General features: G+C 36.4%; 1 protein-coding gene across 2 annotated transcripts in view; it reads right to left on the reverse strand.

Annotated features, from left to right (window-relative positions):
- Positions 1 to 17,232, reverse strand: part of Glra3 (glycine receptor alpha 3) — a 162,002-nt gene extending 144,770 nt beyond the window's left edge. For both annotated transcript variants that reach the window (XM_006970921.4, XM_015998485.3), the window contains exon 1: positions 16,682 to 17,232. In XM_006970921.4, the coding sequence (XP_006970983.2) occupies positions 16,682 to 16,752 (71 nt within the window). In that variant the 5' untranslated portion in view covers positions 16,753 to 17,232. The remainder of the gene's footprint in view (positions 1 to 16,681) is intronic.
- Positions 17,233 to 21,985: the final 4,753 nt, after the last annotated feature.

The following is a 21,985-nucleotide window of genomic DNA, read 5'->3' on the forward strand; positions in this document are numbered from 1 at the left end:
TGTCACATGGGACTAGAAGAGTCCATAATCCACGGTTCTCCATGAACCACCAGGCTTTTCACTTACAGCAATTGAATGTATACTGTTAAGTATGAAAGTGCTGTAAGCTCTGCCTCAGAATACTAGCTATCCAATCATGCATACTTTCAGATCTATAATCACTTCTGAGGTTTTCCAGTAACCAGGAAAATCGTGGATGTCAATTCTCTTTCTCAGACCCTTCTATGTATGTGTGCAGGAGTGCGTGCGTGTGCGTGTGCGTGTGTGTGTGCGTGTGTGTGTGTGTGTGTGTGTGTGTGTGTGTAACTTAATTTACAAGCCTTCTCTCACAACCGTTACTTTTATTTATATACTACTTTTGTTAGGGTGCTATCATTTACTGTTGCGTGTGTGTGTGTGTGTGTGTGTGTGTGTGTGTGTGTGTGTGTATTATCCTATGTTACTCTCTGCTTCCCATATGCAATTAGCTATAAGGTTTTTCCTTCTGCTTTATATATGTGGTCCCCTCTTTAATTTTATAATATTTTATTGCATTGATCATACTTCAATTCCTCTAAGACTCAGTTTACCCCTTTCTAATGGTGAAATCACGTTCTTCTCTGTAGCAGGAATCTTAAAAGTTCTTATTAATAAAATCAAACCCGAGGCCAGTTATTGAGGTCCATGCTGGTAGATCAGAGAAAGAGTACAAGCCACAGCTATCTCACCTCGCCGGATCCTTAACTGGTCCTGTTTCCTCAGACTGGAAGCTTCTGTGTCCTCATCCCAATGAATCTCAGCTGAACTATGTTGCTCCATAGCCTGAATGCTTAACCAGGCCAAATGCTTAACCAGCCAAATCCTCCAGTTTCTGGTCCTCACGCCTTATATATCTTTTTGCTTTCTACCACCACTCCCTGTGATTAAAGGCTGGTTTTCTGGGATTAAAGGCGTGTCACCATGCTTGGCTGTTTCCAATGTGGCCTTGAATTTACGAGATCCAGAGGGATTTCTATCTCTGGAATGCTAGGATTAAAGGTGTGAGTGCCACCATTTTCTAGCCTTTGTATCTAGTGGCTGTCTGTTCTCTGACCCCAGATAAATTTATTAAGGTACACAATATTTTGGTGACACAATACCACCACATCTCCTCTCTTTTTGTCTAAAATTAAAAAAGCTTATAACTAATACAAGAAAAACTATCTTCAATAAGTATATGCAATATACGGTCAAGATTACATCAACAATGTCTAGTCCATTAACATTTGACAGATCCAGACAAAAAACTCCATTATATATATTAACAATGTCCAGTCCAGTAACATCTGATAAACTCAGACCAAAAAATTTTCATTACTTATCTTATTTAAAACAAGTAGTTCCTTTTTAAAAGTAGATTCCATAATCCCCCTTTTTATCTTATCATATCCATATTCTCTTTTTTCTTTTCATAATACATTCAGTAGTCTACCTTTTGTCATTTTTATATCTTCCCCTTTTTCTTCAGTGATAAATTGTGATCTCCTTCAGCAAATCCTACTGGTGTACGCCACCACAACTGACTGAGTGTAGTTTGGGCCTGAGCTGGGGCTCACAAGGCCACAGGCAATTTCTTCAGTGATAAACAGTGATTCAATGATCTACCTATTTATCCTATTATTTCTTTATCTTTTTTCTCAGAGTAGATTCAATGATCTATCTCATATCTTACTCTTTTTCTTTTTGCTTTCTTGGGGTGAAGATATCTTTAGGGAATCTTGAAAAGAAAATTTTGGGGTTAATCATCAAGTCCTGTATCGTTTGTCCAGTCTCTGCATAATAGGAAAGTTCAGGGCTTGTTTCACGTCCTTGTTCAAGTAGTCTGTCAGGCTGGATCATCTCAACTAGTCCTCTCGAAATTGTCCTGACCAGTTTGTAGTCCAAAGTCGATTTTTCCATGGTGTTAATTGGCTTAATGGCTTTATCATAGTCCATGTGGAATCATCGTTGTAGGATCCTGTCATCTTTTTGAAGATTTCAAAGTCACTGTTAGGCATGGTCATGGTTTCCTGCAGACTTTTTTTTTTTTTTTTTTTTTTTTTTTTGCCTCCTCTGTGGTTTAGAGCAATCATAGTCTGATAAATGTCTGTCTCTCGGAACCATGAACATTCTTCCCTAGAACAGGAAATCTTCACAGCAATTTCTCCCCACCATTTTTCTTGCCAAACTTTTCCAAACTGACCTTTGCCGATGCTTTCTTGTAACACGATGGTCCTGGCAATTCTTCTCTGAACCAGCAGCAGTAAACCCTTCGTCCCAGGTAGCAGCATCACTGCAGTCACCAACATGATGAGAAGGAGCTGGCAACGTGGAGCAGTAGCCACTGCTTCCATGGTCCCACCACTGATTGTGGCTCCGTCCGGGCCAAAGCTTCTCCCAAGCCTCCTAGGCCGGCCTCAAACTTGGGATCCTCCTGCCTCTGTCTCCTTCAGCAAATCTTGCCAGCGTGCAGCACCACAACCGGGTAGCTTGGGCCTGAGCTGGGGGTCACAAGGCCACAGGCAAACAGCTTTTTCATGAATTCGTAACACGAACGTTGGGCGCCAGATGTAGCAGGAATCTTAAAAGTTCTTATTAATAAAATCAAACCCGAGGCCAGTTATTGAGGTCCATGCTGGTAGATCAGAGAAAGAGTACAAGCCATAGCTATCTCACCTCGCCGGATCCTTAACTGGTCCTGTTTCCTCAGACTGGAAGCTTCTGTGTCCTCATCCCAATGAATCTCAGCTGAACTATGTTGCTCCATAGCCTGAATGCTTAACCAGGCCAAATGCTTAACCAGCCAAATCCTCCAGTTTCTGGTCCTCACGCCTTATATATCTTTTTGCTTTCTACCACCACTCCCTGTGATTAAAGGCTGGTTTTCTGGGATTAAAGGCGTGTCACCATGCTTGGCTGTTTCCAATGTGGCCTTGAATTTACGAGATCCAGAGGGATTTCTATCTCTGGAATGCTAGGATTAAAGGTGTGAGTGCCACCATTTTCTAGCCTTTGTATCTAGTGGCTGTCTGTTCTCTGACCCCAGATAAATTTATTAAGGTACACAATATTTTGGTGACACAATACCACCACACTTCTCAATTTTCTTTAGTTTTTTTTTTTTTTTTTCTGAGAGAGATACCTGAACCTCAAACTCATCATGCTTCCTATGGATCCATAAATCCTTCTTTCTCTAGTTAAAGACTGAGTTTCACAAGGCAGAATCTCTAGACCTAGTACTCTAGTACATTAAGGTACTTCCAAAAAAAGTGAATATGCAATTTCTGTATTTATTGTACTGGCTAGAACTTGATACTTGCCTAGAAAATGGGAACATTCGAGCTTTGGGATTGCTTCTAAAATTGGGCCTCTTTTTCTATTCTCGTTTATCCTACATCTCAAGGAAGCAATGCCATGTCAAGGACAGAAAAAGGAAAGACTAGAAGGGTTTGTAAATGGCACCATGCTAGTCTTGGTGTTCATGCATCCTCAGATTTTCTTTTTTATTTATTTTTAATTAAAATTTTTCATAAACTATGTTTTGATCATATTCCTTACCCTCCACATACTTTGGTTTTTCTTCCACTAAAAAAATTTTGATAGAAAATTGGGTGTGGTGGTGTACACCTTTAATTCCAGTACTTCAGAGGCAGAGACAGGTGGGTCTCTATAAGTCTTATGATATCCTGGTCAGCATAGAGAATTCCAGACTATGGGTTCCTAAAGAGATATTGTCTTTAAAAGTGACAGAAATATAACTTCCCTATTTTGATATTATTCGGCACCTTGAATTCCTTAAAATTAATCCCATATGAACTAAAATAATGATTTTTTCCTATAATTAAATAGCCCTATGACTACAGTGGATGTTAGTTATAAAATAGTTTTTAGAAGGCAGATTATTTATGTCAAAAATATGGAGTTGTTGCTACAATGCTCAGTAAATTTCTGCTAAAGAAAGATTTTTCACATTTTGATCATGTCAACGTGAAAAATGTATTCTATAGATGCGCACAGCTGTATACATTATACTTTAAAGGTAGCATTGTTGAAACAATCACTCAGTCCATAGAAAGGTCACTGAGCCTTTCAAAACAAGAAAGGAAGTTTGACCTAGAGTATTGTCTCCACGTTTCTTGTTTGGATGTGTACTCACAAATGAATTCAGAGAGCAGACAAAATGTAAAACTTGCTATTTTTGAAAAAAAAAAGTCTAAAATAAGCTAGCTGTCTCCAAGGAAAGCTTACTATTTTATACTGCTTTCCGAGCTTAGATCTTAATTTTCTCTGGGTCTTTGATATATTTTTATATCCATTAAACTTTTCCAATATTGGCTCAGCTGTGTGTTGACATACATGAAAACATGAAACATGCAGAGAAAACGATAAGAACTTCGAGTTTTTTAAGTAAAGTAAAATTTGAGTTTTATATTATGTGAGTTAAGGAGAAATATTTGGGCTAGAAATAAGATTCAAGTCTACTATAATCTTGAAGATACCAGCAGAGATCTGCAGTAAAATCTCTGTCTTTGATGATGCTCACGGTGTAAGATTTTCAGGAAGAAAGAGATACCCTAAATCCCAAGGGCTTAAGGGAGAAAAGAAGGATTCAAAAGTCTTTTCAAGTATCTTAAGATTCTTACAAAGCAACAACTTGAAGAAGAGTAAGATGTACAAGAGTCTAATCTATATAATCCTTGCTGCTTCTATTTTTCCCACTACATGAAATAAGAGGCAAAAAAGGACACAAAGAAGTCCATGTATTTGTATTAGACAGCAGGATGTGCTGCACCAGGGAGGGTTCTCTAGTGTGTCAGCAGACAAAAGAGAAGTCTCTCATTAAAGGGTCATTGAATGAATAGTAGACAGACCATTCAATGCATCTTAGAGTTATTAATAGCAAGTAAGTAGTTTATAAAGTAACACTACTTAAAGGTTCTCAGAATTAGGATTACCTGACATATTTCTAATTTTTAACTCTGGTCAAGAAAATAATCAATTTTTTAACATTATGAAAATCCCTAAACCTACGTATAATTGTGTGTGTGTGTGTGTGTGTGTGTGTGTGTGAGTGAGTGTGTGCACATGTGTATGTGTCTGTGTGTGTGATGTGTATCGTAAGTCTATTTGCATGCAGGTTTCTATGGGTGTGGATGTGTGTACATGTGTATACTTACCTGCAAATTCCACAGGAAAATGTTGGATGTTGCCCCATCAAATGCCATAGTGTGTTTTTGAAACAGGATCTATCACTGGGTCGTGGATTTCATCAATTTAGTTAGATTTTCTGGATAATAAGTCCTTGAGTTCATACATCTCTTCCTCCCTAGTGCTGGGATTATGATCAAACAGCAGCACATGATTTTACAATAGCTTCCTATCGATAGAACTAGGGTCCTCTTCACTGTTCAGGAAGCACTAGACTGGCTCAGCCATAATGCAGCTCCCTTTTCTTGATTTTTTTTTAAATGACCAATAATTTAAGTTCACTCCTTAAACTTCATATGCACAAAGTAAACAGATTTTAAGTGGTAGGACTCAACAAATACATATAGCAAACAAATGCAGATGAATTAGCTTTTCAGAATATGATCTTCCCTTACAATCAAGGAAGGCAAATAAAACATTTTGTAATAGAGAAAACATTATTTTAAAAAGCACTTGCTGATATCCTACAGATATTGCAGGAGAAGGTAGTCTAAAAATAGCATAATGTATGCATTTATTTAAAAGAAAATGGGGGCCCCTGTGGTTAAAATGTCACTGTGATGCTAACTGTACCCTCCATTTTTTTTTCTGAAACGTCCATGCTAATGAAGCAGATTCCACTTGAAATGGTCCTCCCTCTTTTCTTCCTTCTCAGACCCATCTGGAGCTCTGCGTCCACTTAAATTTCCTTTTTCTTTAGAAAGACTTTCTTTTTGTTTATACACTCAAAAAGAATGTTTCTTGCTTTTTTCAACATTTGTAACTATTACTACTTTTGGTAGTTATCCACGGTTAAATTTTCAGTGATTATTGACAATAAATAAATATAGTCTCTTGGAACTAAATCTTTATATGTGTATAAATAAATAGATTAAAAGAAGAAACAAATATCCTATGCTGTCAGCATTTCTCACTTTATCTAAAGACTTGGATACAGGCCAGTGACTGAGAGCTGTAACAGAGAAGACAGAAATTTAAGTGTGACCTTCAATATGTTAATTAACAATTGATTAGTACCTGGCTTCTGTTTAGGATGATCTCTGGGTTGTGTTTCTTCTTTCCAGTGCAGATGCATGAATAAAAGTTAACGAGGGGTTAGGGCAATAGTGCAGTCAGTAAATCATGTGACATCCAATACAAGGGTGTGAGTCTGAATCCCTAGAGCCCTTCCGTATAAAAAGGCCAGGTGCGGTGGCAGACATCTGCAATCCTAATAGTATAGAAACAGAGACAAGACCTCAAGGTTTACCGGCCAACTCAGCTAATTTTTGAACTCTGGTTCAATTATAAAACAACTCTCCCTTGATACATAAGGTAGGTGATGGCTGACATGACACCCATCGTCCTCTGCTCTTCAATACATGCATACATTTACTCACAAACACAAAACCAATGACACTAAAGGATAAAAAGTCAAAACTGATGTAAAGATTTATCCCGTGAATGAGATTGTGGTTTATGCTTGACTGGGACTTGAGAGGGAAACTATCACAAGAGGCTTCATGTAATAGAGAAGGGAAGGCAGAGATGGTCCTCAGCAGGAACAAGGTAGGCACAGGTAAGGGAATGGTGGGGAAGAGAAAAAGTCAACACATTTTCTGGAAGTTCTTTTCAGTGAAAGAATGGAGAGCGACACACCCAGTAGTAGTAAATAGTATCACATAAGAATATGAATGAAGGAAATTATTACTCTAAATCCCACAACAAATTTTCTCTTGAATGGTGGAAGAAAAAAATAACATTGTCTATGGCCAAGCTTGAAGAGAGTGGTCTTTTTGAAACTGTTAATTTACTTTTAGGAAAAGTAAACAAAATACAGGACTTCTTACCAGAAGTCACAGAGACCTGTTTGTGTGCAAGACATCCATGTAAGCCATGGAGAGAGACGAGGAATATGTCACTGTCTTTGTTCTGAAAGAGTTTACACTTTGAGTATGGGTCATACTCAAACATCCACTATGCCATGAGACACATGGCATGTCACTAAGCCATGGAGAGAGACGAGGAATATGTCACTGTCTTTGTTCTGAAAGAGTTTACACTTTGAGTATGGGTCATACTCAAACATCCACTATGCCATGAGACACATGGCATGTCACTGTCTTTGTTCTGAAAGAGTTTACACTTTGAGTATGGGTCATACTCAAACATCCACCATGCCATGAGACACATGGCATTGGCACATGGAAGAGATGTCCTCACTGAGACTAGGGATGAGATCAGAGTTGGTTTCATAGAGAAGGTCACATAAAATGAGGAGAATTTAGCCAGGCAAAGAAATGGGACTCACATTTTCTCCCACTCATTTCATGGAGGAAATGGGATGTCATTTCACTGTGTTCTGATTGTTTATCTTCTTCCAGGCTCACACTTGAAGTCTTATTAGGAAAGTCTGAACAAGAAATTTTTTGCAAGTCAAACATCATTGCTGATTCTTCACATGCTACTGATAATTCATATTTTCTTCTAGTTTTTCTCTTGCTAGAATTTTCTATGGATAAGTTGTAAAATTTTTGTAATAGCTATACTTTATTTTTCTGTATTTACCTAACAGGGGACTTTCTAGGGCAAACACCAACACTAACTACTGGGGTTCTGCTTTATAAGGACATTATAACTTTACACATGAGATTTCACATGTGCTTAATGTCAATATGAAAACCAAAAGTCTAACTTATAAAAAAGAAATACAGTAAGTTATGATGTCCCTAATGTTCCTTCATAATCATATGTAGATACAACTATGACAGTCATCCAATAGTGACATTTGTGGGGGCAATTGTCACTTAAAATGTATTTGTAGAATGCCTAACAGCTTCTAAAAACCATAATTTTATGAAAAGAGAAGGTGCTAATCCCTGTCGCTTTTTTGGAGAATATTATTATTTTTATTATTATTGTTATTATTTTTTTAATTTTATAATTTAATTTCACATATCAGCCACCTGTCCTTCCTCCTCCTGCCTTCCTACCCCTCCCTCCCCCCAACCCCCCCATTCCCATCTCCCCCAAGGCAAGGACTCCCCTGGGGATTCAGCTCAGCCTGGTAGATTCAGTCAAGGCAGGTCCAGTCCCCTCCTCCCTTCACCCAGGCTGAGAAAAGTGTCCCAGTTTAGGCCCCAGGCTCCAAAAAGCCAGCTCATGTACTAAGGACAGGTTCCAGTCCCACTGCCTGGGGGCCTCCCAAACAGTTCAAGCTAATCAACTGTCTCACTTATCTAGAGGGTCTGATCTAGTTGGGGGCTCCTCAGCTGTTGGTTCATAGTTCATGTGTTTCCACTAGTTTGGCTATTTGTCCCTGTGCTTTTTCCAATCATGTTCTCAACATCTGTCGCTCACACAATCCCTTCTTTTTCTCGCCAGTTGGACTCCTGGAGCTCCACCTGGGACCTGGCCGTGGATCTCTGCATCTGCATCCATCATTCATTGGATGAGAGTTCTAACATGACAGTTAGGGTGTTTTTAGAACTACTTTATGTTAAACAAAGTTGGTAGTTAAATTAAACAATTTGTTTATTGTCAAAGCTGCAAAGATATAGTAATCCAAAACAAGCAAATATATGTTTTATTTCTCAGTTATGACTCCAGGTGATATAACTGTACAACTTTAGCATAAGAACTATCACAACAGGGTGGCAATCATTATACTATGGCGTATCAGTAGCCCAAAGAAGCTAGGCAGAATTTTTTTACTTGTACTGGGACTTAAACTGTTAGTATTAATACATGAGTATAAGCACATAGAGTACATGAGCAAGAGATATACAATGTGTCTATAGCATCATAGTTTCATGGAGTATGGTTAGAATAATATGTAGAAAATGATACTTAAAAAGCAATAATAAAAATATTTGAGAAAGAATTAATAATAATAATAATAGAACAATTGTAAAATAATTTGTATTGCATTACATAAGAAAATTCCAAGTTCCCATGGAATAAAAACAAACAAATCCATTGCTAGTGTCTAGATGTTTCCAATGTTTATATGTATTTCTTTTAACCTCATCTCACAGTAAGTAATATTTTCTAATGGCAATTTGTTTGATTATATGTCTTATATGAGATACTGAATACAAAACTTGCTCTTTACGTCATATGGTAGATAAGGAGATGTCATCTCAGGATCTTTTATTGTTTGTTGAGTTTCTACACCATTTATAATATTGAATTAAATGTTATGGAGGTAAAGCATTGTTCAGAAATGAGCCCATCCTCAAGGGACCTATAATTTTTAAGGTGAAAGAAATTTAATGAAACTAAAACACAAATATGATAGTGATTCTTTGTGTGTAAAGTGACTGACTGTCAAAATGTAGGTTTTGTTCAAATGCTTTGCACCCTAGAAAGAAAATGCAGACATTATTCTACACATTTTAATTTGAATCATAGAGGGGTCCAGGGAAAATTTCCAAAGCAATATTATCCTGGAGTGCTTGAGCTTCCTGCATGGAACAACAGATTGGAAACTGGTCCTGATTCAAATTGTGACTCAGATACAGCAGGAACTTCATCTAAAATGTAAAATATCTGAAGAACAAAAATAAGTAAGTAAAACCTAAACTCAGAGTCTAATATTTACATGTACGTATATAGGGAAAGCCAGCTTACATTGGATAGCAGTCAGAGAATAACCTTTTAATTTTTATTACTAAATTATTTAACAAATACATTTTATTATTTCCTAATAAAGAAGTCTAAATGTGGAGAACTTTTGAATCTTCAGGAATGGCCCTCCATTGTAAACCTTTGTCAGATCTTCCCAGCGTTAGGTAGGAGTTGAATGGCCCAGTTACCCTCATGGCAAGCCTAATATACTACTCCAGCCGTAAGTTTGTGATGCTTTCAGAACTACTTCAAGGTTTGCTATATTTGATGTGGGAAATACACATGGTTGCATGCCCTCACCAACTGCCTTTGAAATTCTTCCATCCATTAACCCTGTAGTAGAACTAATAAACCTAGCTTTTATGTCATTTTTAACTGCACCCCCAAGGCTACTACTGTGGATTAAATTGACTGTGAGTTACCAGTTCTCTTACTTTCGCCAAAGGAATGTCTAGCATGGAGATTTTGCATTTCAGAAATATTCCTTGTTGGGGCCACATCTACCGATCAGTTTCTTCTAATGATGGCATGTGAGGATTAAAACCCTAATTTTGGAAAACTCATCTTGTTGGCATGCAGTTTCAGCATAGGTTCACCTCTGTGTCTGAACCGCTCAATAGATACACACACTTGGTTGGTTCTTTCATAGATTTCCCACATCCAATCCAAAACCAGATGGGGCAGCTCATTATTCCCCTTTCCTGGCTACTTTTCCAAGCAAAACAAGGCTACAAGCTGTACCATTCTTGAATGAGAGGCAACAAAGCAAAGACAACCAATGAATAATCACATCACAGTTCTATGCAGACATGTGCCTGTAGCAGTTGTTTTCAGTGAGCATTGGTAGTCTAAATAGAAAGAAAATCATATGGAGAAGAATTAGAGAGAAGCTTGGTGGGAGAAGCAGTGGGGATCTATTATGTATTTCGAATGATATAAGAGATTAAAGCTAAATGCTTCTTAATTGCACCATGCTCTGTGTTCCACCCTCATTGAACATACATGTATTTTTTATTCTTTCTTGTTTTTGTCTTTTTTTTTTTAAATTTTTCTCTCATACATTACATACTGACCACAGTTTTCCCTCCCTGGCCTCCCAATTCTCCCCGGGCACCTCTCTACACCAGATCCACTTCTTTATTTCCCTTCAGAAAAGAGGTGGCCTCTCAGGGATATCAACTGAACACTGTATAACAAGTTACAATGAGAGCAGGCACAAACCCCCATGTTAAGGCTGGATGAGGCAACTCAGTATGAGGAAAAGCTGTATGTAAGTATATGTGTGTGTACACACATGCACACGCACACACACACACACACACACACACACACACACACACACACACACACACACGAGTGCAGGTGCATGGACCTGAGTCTGGAGCTCTTGCCCTTTTAACTGCTGAGCCATCTTTCTGCCCTGTACTTGTATTGTTTATACAGTTTTTTGCATGTTCTTTTGTATTCTTTTTATATACATTGCTAAAATATACATCAGTAGCAGTTAAATTACTGCACATCTCTACATACCTGAGGGGTGGCAAGACACAAAGATTGAATCTCAACTTCAAACATTCTAGGCCACTTCAGTGATGCCTGTCTAAAAATGACCCAAACATTTCATGGGATTCTGATATTTAAGTCAAATTTTTGAAGGAAAAAAACAAATGTAGTTTCTAAACTATAAAGCAAGCATACATGCAAAGACTTTTTTCTTGAAAATTCACTAATATCAGTATTTACATCCTTTTCTTTTTTAAAATTTCTGTACTGAAGATTGAACATAGGGTCTATGCTTACTATAGAAGTGTTCTACTATCGAGCTATGTCCCAGATTTATTTATTTATTTATTTTACATTTGTTTGTTTGTTTATTTAGTTAGTTAGTTTTGAGATAGGGTCATGCTCAGTGGCCCAGGAAGGCTTGAATTTTTAGTCTTTCTTTCTTAGGCTTTCTGAGTAGCTCTAATTACTGGATTTTGCCACCATGATATAGTAGATTCTATTATCAACTTTAAGATTCCATGCATGTTTTTACACTGGGTCTTGTTATGTTAATTTGGCTGACCATGAATGAACTCTCTTGGTTCAAGTAACTCTCCTACCTACTGCAGCTTCTTGAGTAGCTGAGGCCACATGAATGACACTGCACCCAGTCAGTGCTTATAATTTTGAAGGAAACTCTGTCTCTCGAGGAGAAAGATACATAGCTATTTTGATCCAAATTCCAGTCTAACACTATCCCTACAATAGTAACTACTGAGTTATAATTAAGTCAATTGCTTCCAATTTTATCCATATTCCATTCCATTGAATTATTTCCCTACTAGTGAGGGCTTATTATTATTTATGTTTATCGACTTGTGTGTGTGTGTCTATGTTTCTGTAAGTATTTGTTTACTGGAGAATGTACATTCCACAGAACATTTGTGGAAGTCAGAAGACTTTTAGGAGTCCGTTCTCCCATTTTATCATGTTGTTTCTGTGACTATAACTTGGGTCATATGGCCTAGCAACAAGCACCTTGCCCTGAGTCATCTCTCCATCTCTAAGTTGTATTATGTATAAATAAGCTTAATTGTTATGTGTTGTTAATAATTAAGCATAAGAATATGATCATAGAACATAACTATGATTTCTTCTAGTAACTTTGTCAATCACCATTCCTTAAATATGCACTGCATAACTGTACAACTACCTATTGTTGAAAATATTCTTTGCTAATCATTGAGCGAGTATTTGACATGACTGACCCAGAATAACTACCAGACTATCACTAGCTTCCCTGACTCAAGTTCCAGAAAACTGAGTTTGTACATTTCTTGACACTTGGTCTCACTCTCTCTTCTGTGCTTTAAGTTATGCTTGGGAAGGCAATAGTTCCCCAATGAAGCATAACTAGCCATGCTTGGCACACAAACACACGTACAGAATTTGGTGAATGAATCCTACTGAAATTCTTAACATTTTATGTATATGAACACAAATGTTGATTGACATACCTTGGTAGAGAGTTGTGTGAATAAAAAGGAATTAATTTTATAGAAGAAAGGGATGTTTTATAATCTGCTCTGTAATCTTCAACATAGATAGACTGGAATTCTGAGCTATGATTCATCTCTATATAATTTTTTTCATTCAAAAGCAGAAGACTCATGTATGTGAGGTGTAATTCCCTAAAACTACAAAAATTATTGAGACTATGTAACCTCATGTAACAAGCCATAAGTTTATTCTTTGAAATATAATACTTTTCAGTGTGTTACATAAGAAAACAGATTTCCCCCAAAAGCCACTTAAAAATATTGTTCTCATCTTCTAGAGCATAATAAAAAATCAAAACCAAAAATTTTAAATGACAAAATACTTTGGTAGACTTCAAAGTGATACAATAAGACATGTTTACTTCTCATTAGCATTGATCTCTGAAGTTTACACAGTCAGGTTTAGCCACAAAATGTTATGATTTATTCAAGTAGCAAGCCTCTGTTGGTCCTCTGTAAAGAAACAATGTTAAATGGTGTAGTCTGTGGTCCGCCATGTTAAAGAAAATTTTGTTTCTGGTTTTATGCTTTGGGCATTTATTCTGCAAGTCATTCTTAATCATCTCCTATCTGCATTTCAAAGAGAGCCGAACAGTGATGTTTTGTTCCTGGTTTTATTAAGATAAAAACTAAAACTCATGAAAAAGTGCTTAATAAAACAGCAATATTTTAGCAAAATGAAAAAGACAACTTCAATACTTAAAAATTAATATTCTATGCCTATACAGTTTTGAAACATAAACTTTTTTAAAGATCCATCTTCTTTAAAATTTTCTTTAAAATATCCCAAACCTGACATGTCTTCCTCATAGATAGTTCTAATTGCATTGTGGTAATAAATATTTTGTTTTGATAATTTTGACTGGCTTTATTAAACTTAATTACTAAATGCAGAAATCATATAAAAAACTGTAGTCTTGCAATAGTTAATAAGAAAAACATTAGATATTCTTATAATATTTTATCATTAATCTAGTTATATATTAGTAAACAAGAGGAATTCAGATGTCACTTCTAGGAATAGAATTAGGTACAATTGCTTTGGGAACATGACAGCATCTACCAAAGTTTAATATACTTGTCTAACCATACTCATGCCTGCCCTATGACCCAGCAATTCTTGTAGAGAAAAATCTTAGGGCTGGCATACACAGTACACACAGACACACAGACACACAGACACACACACACACACACACACACACACCACATCACATCACATCACATCACAAGATGTTCAAGGATATTCATGGTAAATTTATATTAACCCAAACTAGTCCATGAATGTAGCTCGTGAGTTCATTAAGAGAGACATGGATAAGTTGATTGTCATGTTGGTCATACAAGGTACAACCATACTTTAATTAGAGTAAGTTCCTGCTATGTACAGCACCATGGATAATCATACACGTATAGTGTTCTGAGAAAAGAATAAAAATTATTCTTTATTTATAATGTGAAAAAACAAGAAAAACATATTTGTGGCATAAATTAGGTTAGCAATTACTTTTGGTAAAGGTGATGTCTTTCAAGGAGGAGATGGAGGTGGTGGCTGGTGTGTGCACCTATGTGGTATTGACTGATATTTCTAATTATTGGTCTGTGATTTATTCACCTGGGTATGTTCCCTTTATGAAAACTTTATCTAAATTTTATGTATATATTTATTTTAGAAGTATGTCTACTATTTAAACAAAACTCTTAAAATCTTAAAAACCTGTAAAATTATTTGAATCAGAACACTATAAACTATTTTGCTGTTTGATTGATGCTCTTGCTTTTATATTGCCCTGGAAAGAGTTTGCTAATATATAATTATGTTATCATAATGATTGCTGCTGCTCAATAGGAATGTGAAGTGACTATAGCTAACAGTAACAAAGTACATATTTCAAATCAACATCTTCACTTTTCCTTTTCTAGTAATAGGATACAAGTAGATTTGGTTAACAAAGAATAATTTCCATGAAGACATTATACATCATTTTCAATAAGGTAATCTTTCATTCCTATGGAAATCTTCTTTTAAGGCCAACCACTAAGAGTGAAAATACCTATTTTTTGTATGTTATCAAAGTTTTCACAGAACAATGACCTAATCTCATCTAATTTCTATTTAGGATAAAGTTTTCCCAGATCTTTAAAAGAAAGAAAATTGATGAACAATAGAAGTATGAAATTAGCTCTTTATTGGTAGGAAGTCTTTTTCTAAGAATTTATGATTAGGTTGTTCTTTTAAATATTTTAATTATTTAATGTTATTGAAGATAAATTATAATTATCAAATTAGCTTTTTGTAAATTTCAATAAAAATATCACAAATCTGAGCACCCAATGATGAAGAATTTATATATCTAGTTACAATAAAAATATTGTGATGAATTGTCATTACACAAATTTTAGTTCATTGACTAATATGTCTTAACTACTGACCTACAATTTACATCAAATTAATACTCTTGCTTTTTAAAAATGCATAGTATTTTAATACAAAATTTACAAATGATTGTAGTAGAAAATACCATGGAAAAATGATCAGTTTATTGTAATCTGAACTTTGTGCCACTTTCCATGACATTTTCATATACATGAAAGCTCTACATACTCTTGATATGTTCCCTACATAGAAAACCTCTGTCAATTGAAAATTACAGAAATTTATAAAATCATATTAAAACCCTTTTCACTGAAAATACTGTGATCTGAAATGTTTCAAGCCCTCAATATAGAAGGCATTCGACATAATTTTCTTCTCATCCGTTTCAACTATTACATACAGGCATGCCAGAATAGTATGATTTCCTGTAAGGCAGCTCATGAGAGTCATACCTCTTAAGGTGGCCAAAAGAATAAAACTAGATTTACTAGCACAAGAAATAATTCTTACACCAGATGGAAATCAGTATATGCTTAACTAACTAACACAGTTGTTCTAGTTATTTAAGTTTGGAATGCTTGAAAAGGTTGTCAGCCATTAAGAGAAAATCCCACAGTAATTATGTGACAATAGTAACCTAAAATTAATGTTGCTAGTTTAAAAAATCTATATGAACAATCTTACTTTCATACAGCATTGGACTAACAATGGAATCTCAATTATCTGAACTCTTACATAGCTTCTCCTAGTCTCTTCTAAATAACCATAAAGTAGAAAGCCTAGCTAACGTGATTGGGACATAGTAAAAAATGTCATATAACAACAATTTTACAAGTTGATAGGCCTTTTATGCTGCTTGCTTCCAAAAGACAACTGTAGGCATGGAATATATCTGATGTTTTATTAATGATTTTGCCTTCATGTATTGAATTAGGTCATTGCAAAGCAGTATCTTAAAGTCCCCTTTTAACTCAATTTCTACACATATTAAAAAATGACATTTCTCTGATCTGTAAGTACCTATGTTTTATATTTTTCTTTCTAATTTAATGATGCCTCATTTTTGAATTCTTAATGTTTTGTAACTTTTTAAAAGAAATTAACATTCAAAACACACAATTCACCATTCCAAAGAGTACTCTAAGAGAAACATAGGAGGAGGAAAAATATGTATATTTTTGAAAACATTAGGTTTTAAACAGTAATGTAGGAAGGGTTCAATTACTTAAATACACACAGTCAGTGAAAATAACAGGAAATTACACGTTTCTAGAGGTCTCAATAGAGGCTCTTTTAAACAGAAAAAAATGTGATTTAAGCGATAGTTTCAGTAAGTCAGTACATAATCACACATTTATCAGCTTCCTCATTAACAAGTGGTTGCAGCTAAAGTGCACTGGCTTATTGTGCTCTTAATGAGACTGACTGTTAATGTAAGTGGACTTACCTCAGTAGCAGTGCGGCTTCCCAGAAGTAAAATCCAGAAACTAGTGTCCGAAAGTGTCTCACGTGGGCCATGATACGGAGCGATATTCACGATCCTGGAAAGAGTCTTATCCAAGGCATGAGGGACCAGAAAGGCAGAAATGAAAACGTGCCATCTAACCCCTTCTGGGGCTGGTGGAGACAAACGCTTGGAAGGTTTCAGCACCTCAGACAGCTCCCGCAGTACCCTGAAGCCCTCTCTTTCCAACACTTGATGTTTTCCTGGACCCCTCCTCTGAGCACAGAGCCGAGCGGTTCACAGGGCTACAAACGTGCGTGTGATTTCACAGCGAAGCCATAGAAAGGAGTGAGACTGAGAAGATGCGTCAGGAGTGCCTAGGTCCTGAGCAACAGTTCCCCAGAGCTCTTTCAGCAGGAAAGGACTAGCCTTCTTTTGGCTCTGACTCACTGGTGGAGGACGAATAACAGCAGTCAAATTTGGGAATGCTGTTCCATCAGGTCCAAGCGCCGGAATCTCGCTCTCCACCTTTGCAAAAAACCCCACCAAGCGCGGCAAACACAGGCGGGGGCGGGGCCAGAGGACTTGTCCTTCCCGCCAATCACGGCTGCACAGCGGGACAGAGTGACAGACCACTTACCATGCAAGGGAGTGCTCAGCCTTTCGCCCCTTAAAAAAGGAAGGGGCAGTGTAGAATTGGTGCAGAGCTTACTAGGCTCCTGGAGGGAATGGAGAAGGAAGCCTCTGGGCTGAAAATGGGGATTCAGCCAGCGGTTCCCAGGATTAAGGGGCAGAACTCCGCAGGGATGTTCCCTCCCTGACGGAAAAGGCACAATTTAGTGAAGACAGCTTACACTGTAATGCTAGAGTGAACCCACATCCTTGAGAAGAGCTTGGGAAGCTGGGTATGCGGTGCACATGCGGAGCAGAATCAGTTTCTTCTAGAAGCATCTCATGAGCCTGGCCAGCTTGCAGCCAGTTAATCGACTTCAGCGCTGATGAGACTTCTGAAAAGAGAAAGGGATGAAGTCTCCTGGAGAGACATCACAGAGACACCCCCAACCTCCACCTCCCGTGGGCGCCCCAGATTTCCAAGCTTCATGGTGATTTTAAAGGAGAGGGCCAGGTAGCATATAGTACTAATTGACTTATCTCCTCTTGCATCAATTCAGAGCTCAGTCTGTTTCCTCCGTGCTCCATCCTTTCTCCCTCTTTCTTCTTCCCATTCAACTAGCACTAGTGTGTGTGTGTGTGTGTGTGTGTGTGTGTGTGTGTGTGTGTGTGCGAGCGTGCACACATGTGCGTGTGTTTCTGTGTGAAATAGAGAATCTCTGTTTGCTTTTGGCCAGTATCAAAGTGTTCATCTTTTCTGGCTTTTTCAGAAGTCCACCGGGAATTTATTCTGAAAGCTCTGCTTTCAACTCTTAACTTTTTCAACAGCCAAACTGCGTATTAAGAATGTATTCTTAACCTGTCTCACAATATTTTTCATAATTGAATTCGAAGTGTAGCTCACAATTTAGGTGCCTCTGCCACACTCCATGTAACTGGACAAAGACAAGTTACCATGTGCCAACGTGCTAAAAGAAGTTGCAGTAATATTTTTATTGCAGCTCTTCTATTTAATAGATCATATTATTCTCATCCAGTCAAGAGTTTTCTCAATTTATATCTTTACTTTAGAAGACATTTTTCATGTGACTTTTTAAATTTAAATCATAAACTAGAAGAAGTACTCATATGTTCTTACCGCTCTTTTTTTATACCTGTATTACATTTGTATGTATGTATACATGCATATATGTATGTATGTATATATGTATGTATGGGCATGCTTATGCTTTGTTTGGAGGTCATAAGATAATTTGTAGAGAGTCAATCCTGTCATTTCACCTTGTGAGTTTGAGATCACACTTGATCATCTAGCTTGGCAACAAATGCTTTTACCTGCTGAGCCATCTCACTCTCACTGAGAAGATACCATTCTCAATTAACTAGAGGCTTTAACGAATCTGTTGAAAGATTACACCACATGCATGCCTTTCAGTTAGTTATTCTAACTGTTAACAATTACAGCTTTAGGAAACGCATAATAAAAGATATCTACATTATAATTTTTCTTATTTTAGTTATGGTTAAAGAGAACAATTCTTTAAGTCCTACCACACTCAATTACTGAGACTAAAGCAGAGTCAGGGACCATGAAGGAAATATGTTTACGGGCTTTCTTTATTATACTACCCAGACCACATGCCCAAAGGTGGTGGTGTCACCCACAGTGGTCTCAGGTCAACCACATCAATCATTACTAAAGAAAATGCCTCATGATTTTGCTCATGAACCAATCTCCTGGAAGTAAATCTTAATATGAGATTTCCTTTCCCTGATATGTTTAAGCTTGTGTCCAGTTGGCAAAAAACCAACCAGCACAATATTGATAGAATTAATGATAGTTAACTTTATTTGTAATTCAGGGTTAAAACTCAAACCATGGAGTACAAGATTAGAGTTATCTGCCTGGTTTCTAGGTCAGAGTTCTACAGTGCCTCTGTTGCATCTCTGAAAACTTCCTTGAAAAATAAGATCTACTACTTGGAAAAGCTAATTTTTGTAGAGTCATGAAGCATATATTCTCCAAACATGGAGAATGAAGAAGAAAATAATTCCAGCAGCTATTTAAACAAATGAAATGAACTTTCTGCATTCTGGTGTTCAAGATGACCATCCTAGCAGTTTTGAATAATTTTTTAGAATGTTTTTTTTTTATCAGCTAATAGTAGTTCCCTTTTCATTATGTCTCAAATTCATGGCATCATTATTAGTATTAATATTGTTAGTATTAGTATATTCTACTATAAGATTCGTGTATGTGTATATACACACACAAAAATATGTAGATAAAAGCTACTGTATCCATTTAGTTTGTCTAAGTGTTTTCTCTTTTTTTTAGATTATGATATAATTACATCGTTTCCCTCTTCCCTTTCCTCCTTCTGAACTCTCCCATATAACCCTCCTTGTTCTGTAGTCAACCTAGGATGCTGAGAGTGGGAGAAATTGTCTTCCCCCAGGAAAGAGCACACAAACTGGCTATCGAATAACAAATGGGCAGCCCTGAAAACACATATCCAATCAACATTATATAGACAGAGCAGGTTGTACTTACATATTTACTTATGTTTGTATGTAACAACAGTTTATGCTAAAAGAGTTCGCATAAATTCCTAAACCCTGAGAAGGATATTTTGCATAAGTGACTAAGGAGGAAATGGACTTAGTCCTAGATCACTAAGGTTGAGAATATGACTTGAGATCTGGAACAAAGGGCCTTTATCCCAACACCCAGCAGGGGCTGGCAGCCCATTTGCCCCTGCACCATAAACACCATTTTGCAGAAACTAGACTTCCTTTGCTTGTTTACTCCTACAGTCAAATTTAATGCTAATAGAGAAATAACAAACATCCAGAGAGATCCCTCTGTACAAACAGACCTCATGCTAGCAAAATACATTTGTTTTTCGAGACAGTATTTGAACAAATAACAAGAACTCAATGAAAATTAACTTCATTGCAGTCTTACATGCTTTCTCAATTTAGTAATGCTGATTGGCCAAATAATAACTTCAGAAGGAAAATTAAAGGCCAGCTTAATAATAAACTCAAGTCAATTTAGTGATAAAGAAGACACAATAGAAGAAACATTTCATAGCACAGAGATTCAACTTCCGAGAGAAAAAAACAAACAAACAAACAACCAGACGCTTAAGTGTAGATGAAATAAAATCACAAAATTAGACTTGAATAAGAAAGAAATGATGGAAGTTTAGGATGTAGGAAGTATACAATATATGGTAAAATAACTCAGTGAGTTGAAGAATTAAGAATATTAATGTGATGAGTCTTACTAGGTTATAGGCCGTTTTGAAGTGAAAAAAATAAAGTCAAACCCTCATATAATTCATACATTTATAAGTAATAATAAGTTACCCTTAGCTTTCATCCAGATGTTTTAATCCAATAATCTAAAAAATAAAAATTAGGCAAAAGAATTTAGCAACTTATCACAGGAAAAGGGGATTTCATTACAAAGTAGATCTTATATTAAGGAGACAGGTCTTCCTGAACAGAAAGAAAGCTGCGAATTCTGGCATGGTGTATGCCTGGACTCTAAAAAGTTGAAAGGCGGAAGCAAAACAAAGACAAACCTGGTCTATTTAGAGCTTCTAGCCCACCTGATCTGTATATTGACATCTTGCACTAAAAAAAAGAAGAAACAAAAATAATGAAAAAATAAATTTGCAGAATAAGTTATTGAATTTAAGCACAAAATTATTTATTCAGTTTGGTAAGCACATAAAAATGTAAAGTTCCAAGTAAACCAGAAAAATACAATTTTGAATGTAATAAATACTTTCAAATTGCTGAATAGACTATTATGCTTAAATTAAGGCTCTAAACTATTTCATTCAAATGTTTTAAGTTACTTCATTAATATTTCCGTGTCTTAGAGATTGTAGGAATGATGAAAGACAGGAAATAATGAAAAGTCCTTTGTCCACTTTAAAAGTAGGTAAAATAGAATATCATTTAGGAATGAGAATATTCTCAGTCTTTTGACTAGTTTCAAAGAAATACCATTTTAGAGCAAATGAAATAGAATAGTTGTATACTGTAGAGAGGGGATTAAAGAGTATATTCAAGTAGAAAGGACAAAATACATTAATGCCTTATTAGTATGTTTAATATTAAGATCACATTCTTGTACCTGTATAAGATAATTTATAAAATCCCCAGTTCTTCAGTCTTCACAATCCATGTGGTGTCAGGGTTTGGTAGTGTATGCTGGCTCTGGCCACTGTGCACTCCCCAAAGTGGATAGAGTGCTTAATGAAAGGCTTCATGCATTTAAGAAAGTGGAGAATTTAAAATAAAGCTCTCTTTTTTTTTGATGTTAAGTATATAATTAGTTGTGACGATAAAGTTTTGTGAACATGGAAAAGAAGAAGGAGAAGGAAAAGGAGGAAGAGAAGACTCCAACATGCCAAGAACCCTTCTACCAACACAGGGAGTTCTAGGGATGCAGTTTTCCTGAATTCTCACTCATGATGGGCTGGGCTTTCTCTTAATTCAGAGATATACATACTCCTGAAGGAAACTCCGATAAACTCACTGGTTCACTTAGCTAAACCTGGGTGGAATCATTTTCTTGTTCTATTAGTGTTCTGTGTGTGTAAATAGACATTGCTTCATACTTCTCCAGGGAAAGTCACATAATATGACTAAACCTCATGCTGTGTAAATATTTAC

The sequence above is a fragment of the Peromyscus maniculatus genome, chromosome 17, assembly GCF_049852395.1.
Source record: "Peromyscus maniculatus bairdii isolate BWxNUB_F1_BW_parent chromosome 17, HU_Pman_BW_mat_3.1, whole genome shotgun sequence".
Taxonomy (NCBI): Eukaryota; Metazoa; Chordata; class Mammalia; order Rodentia; family Cricetidae; genus Peromyscus; species Peromyscus maniculatus.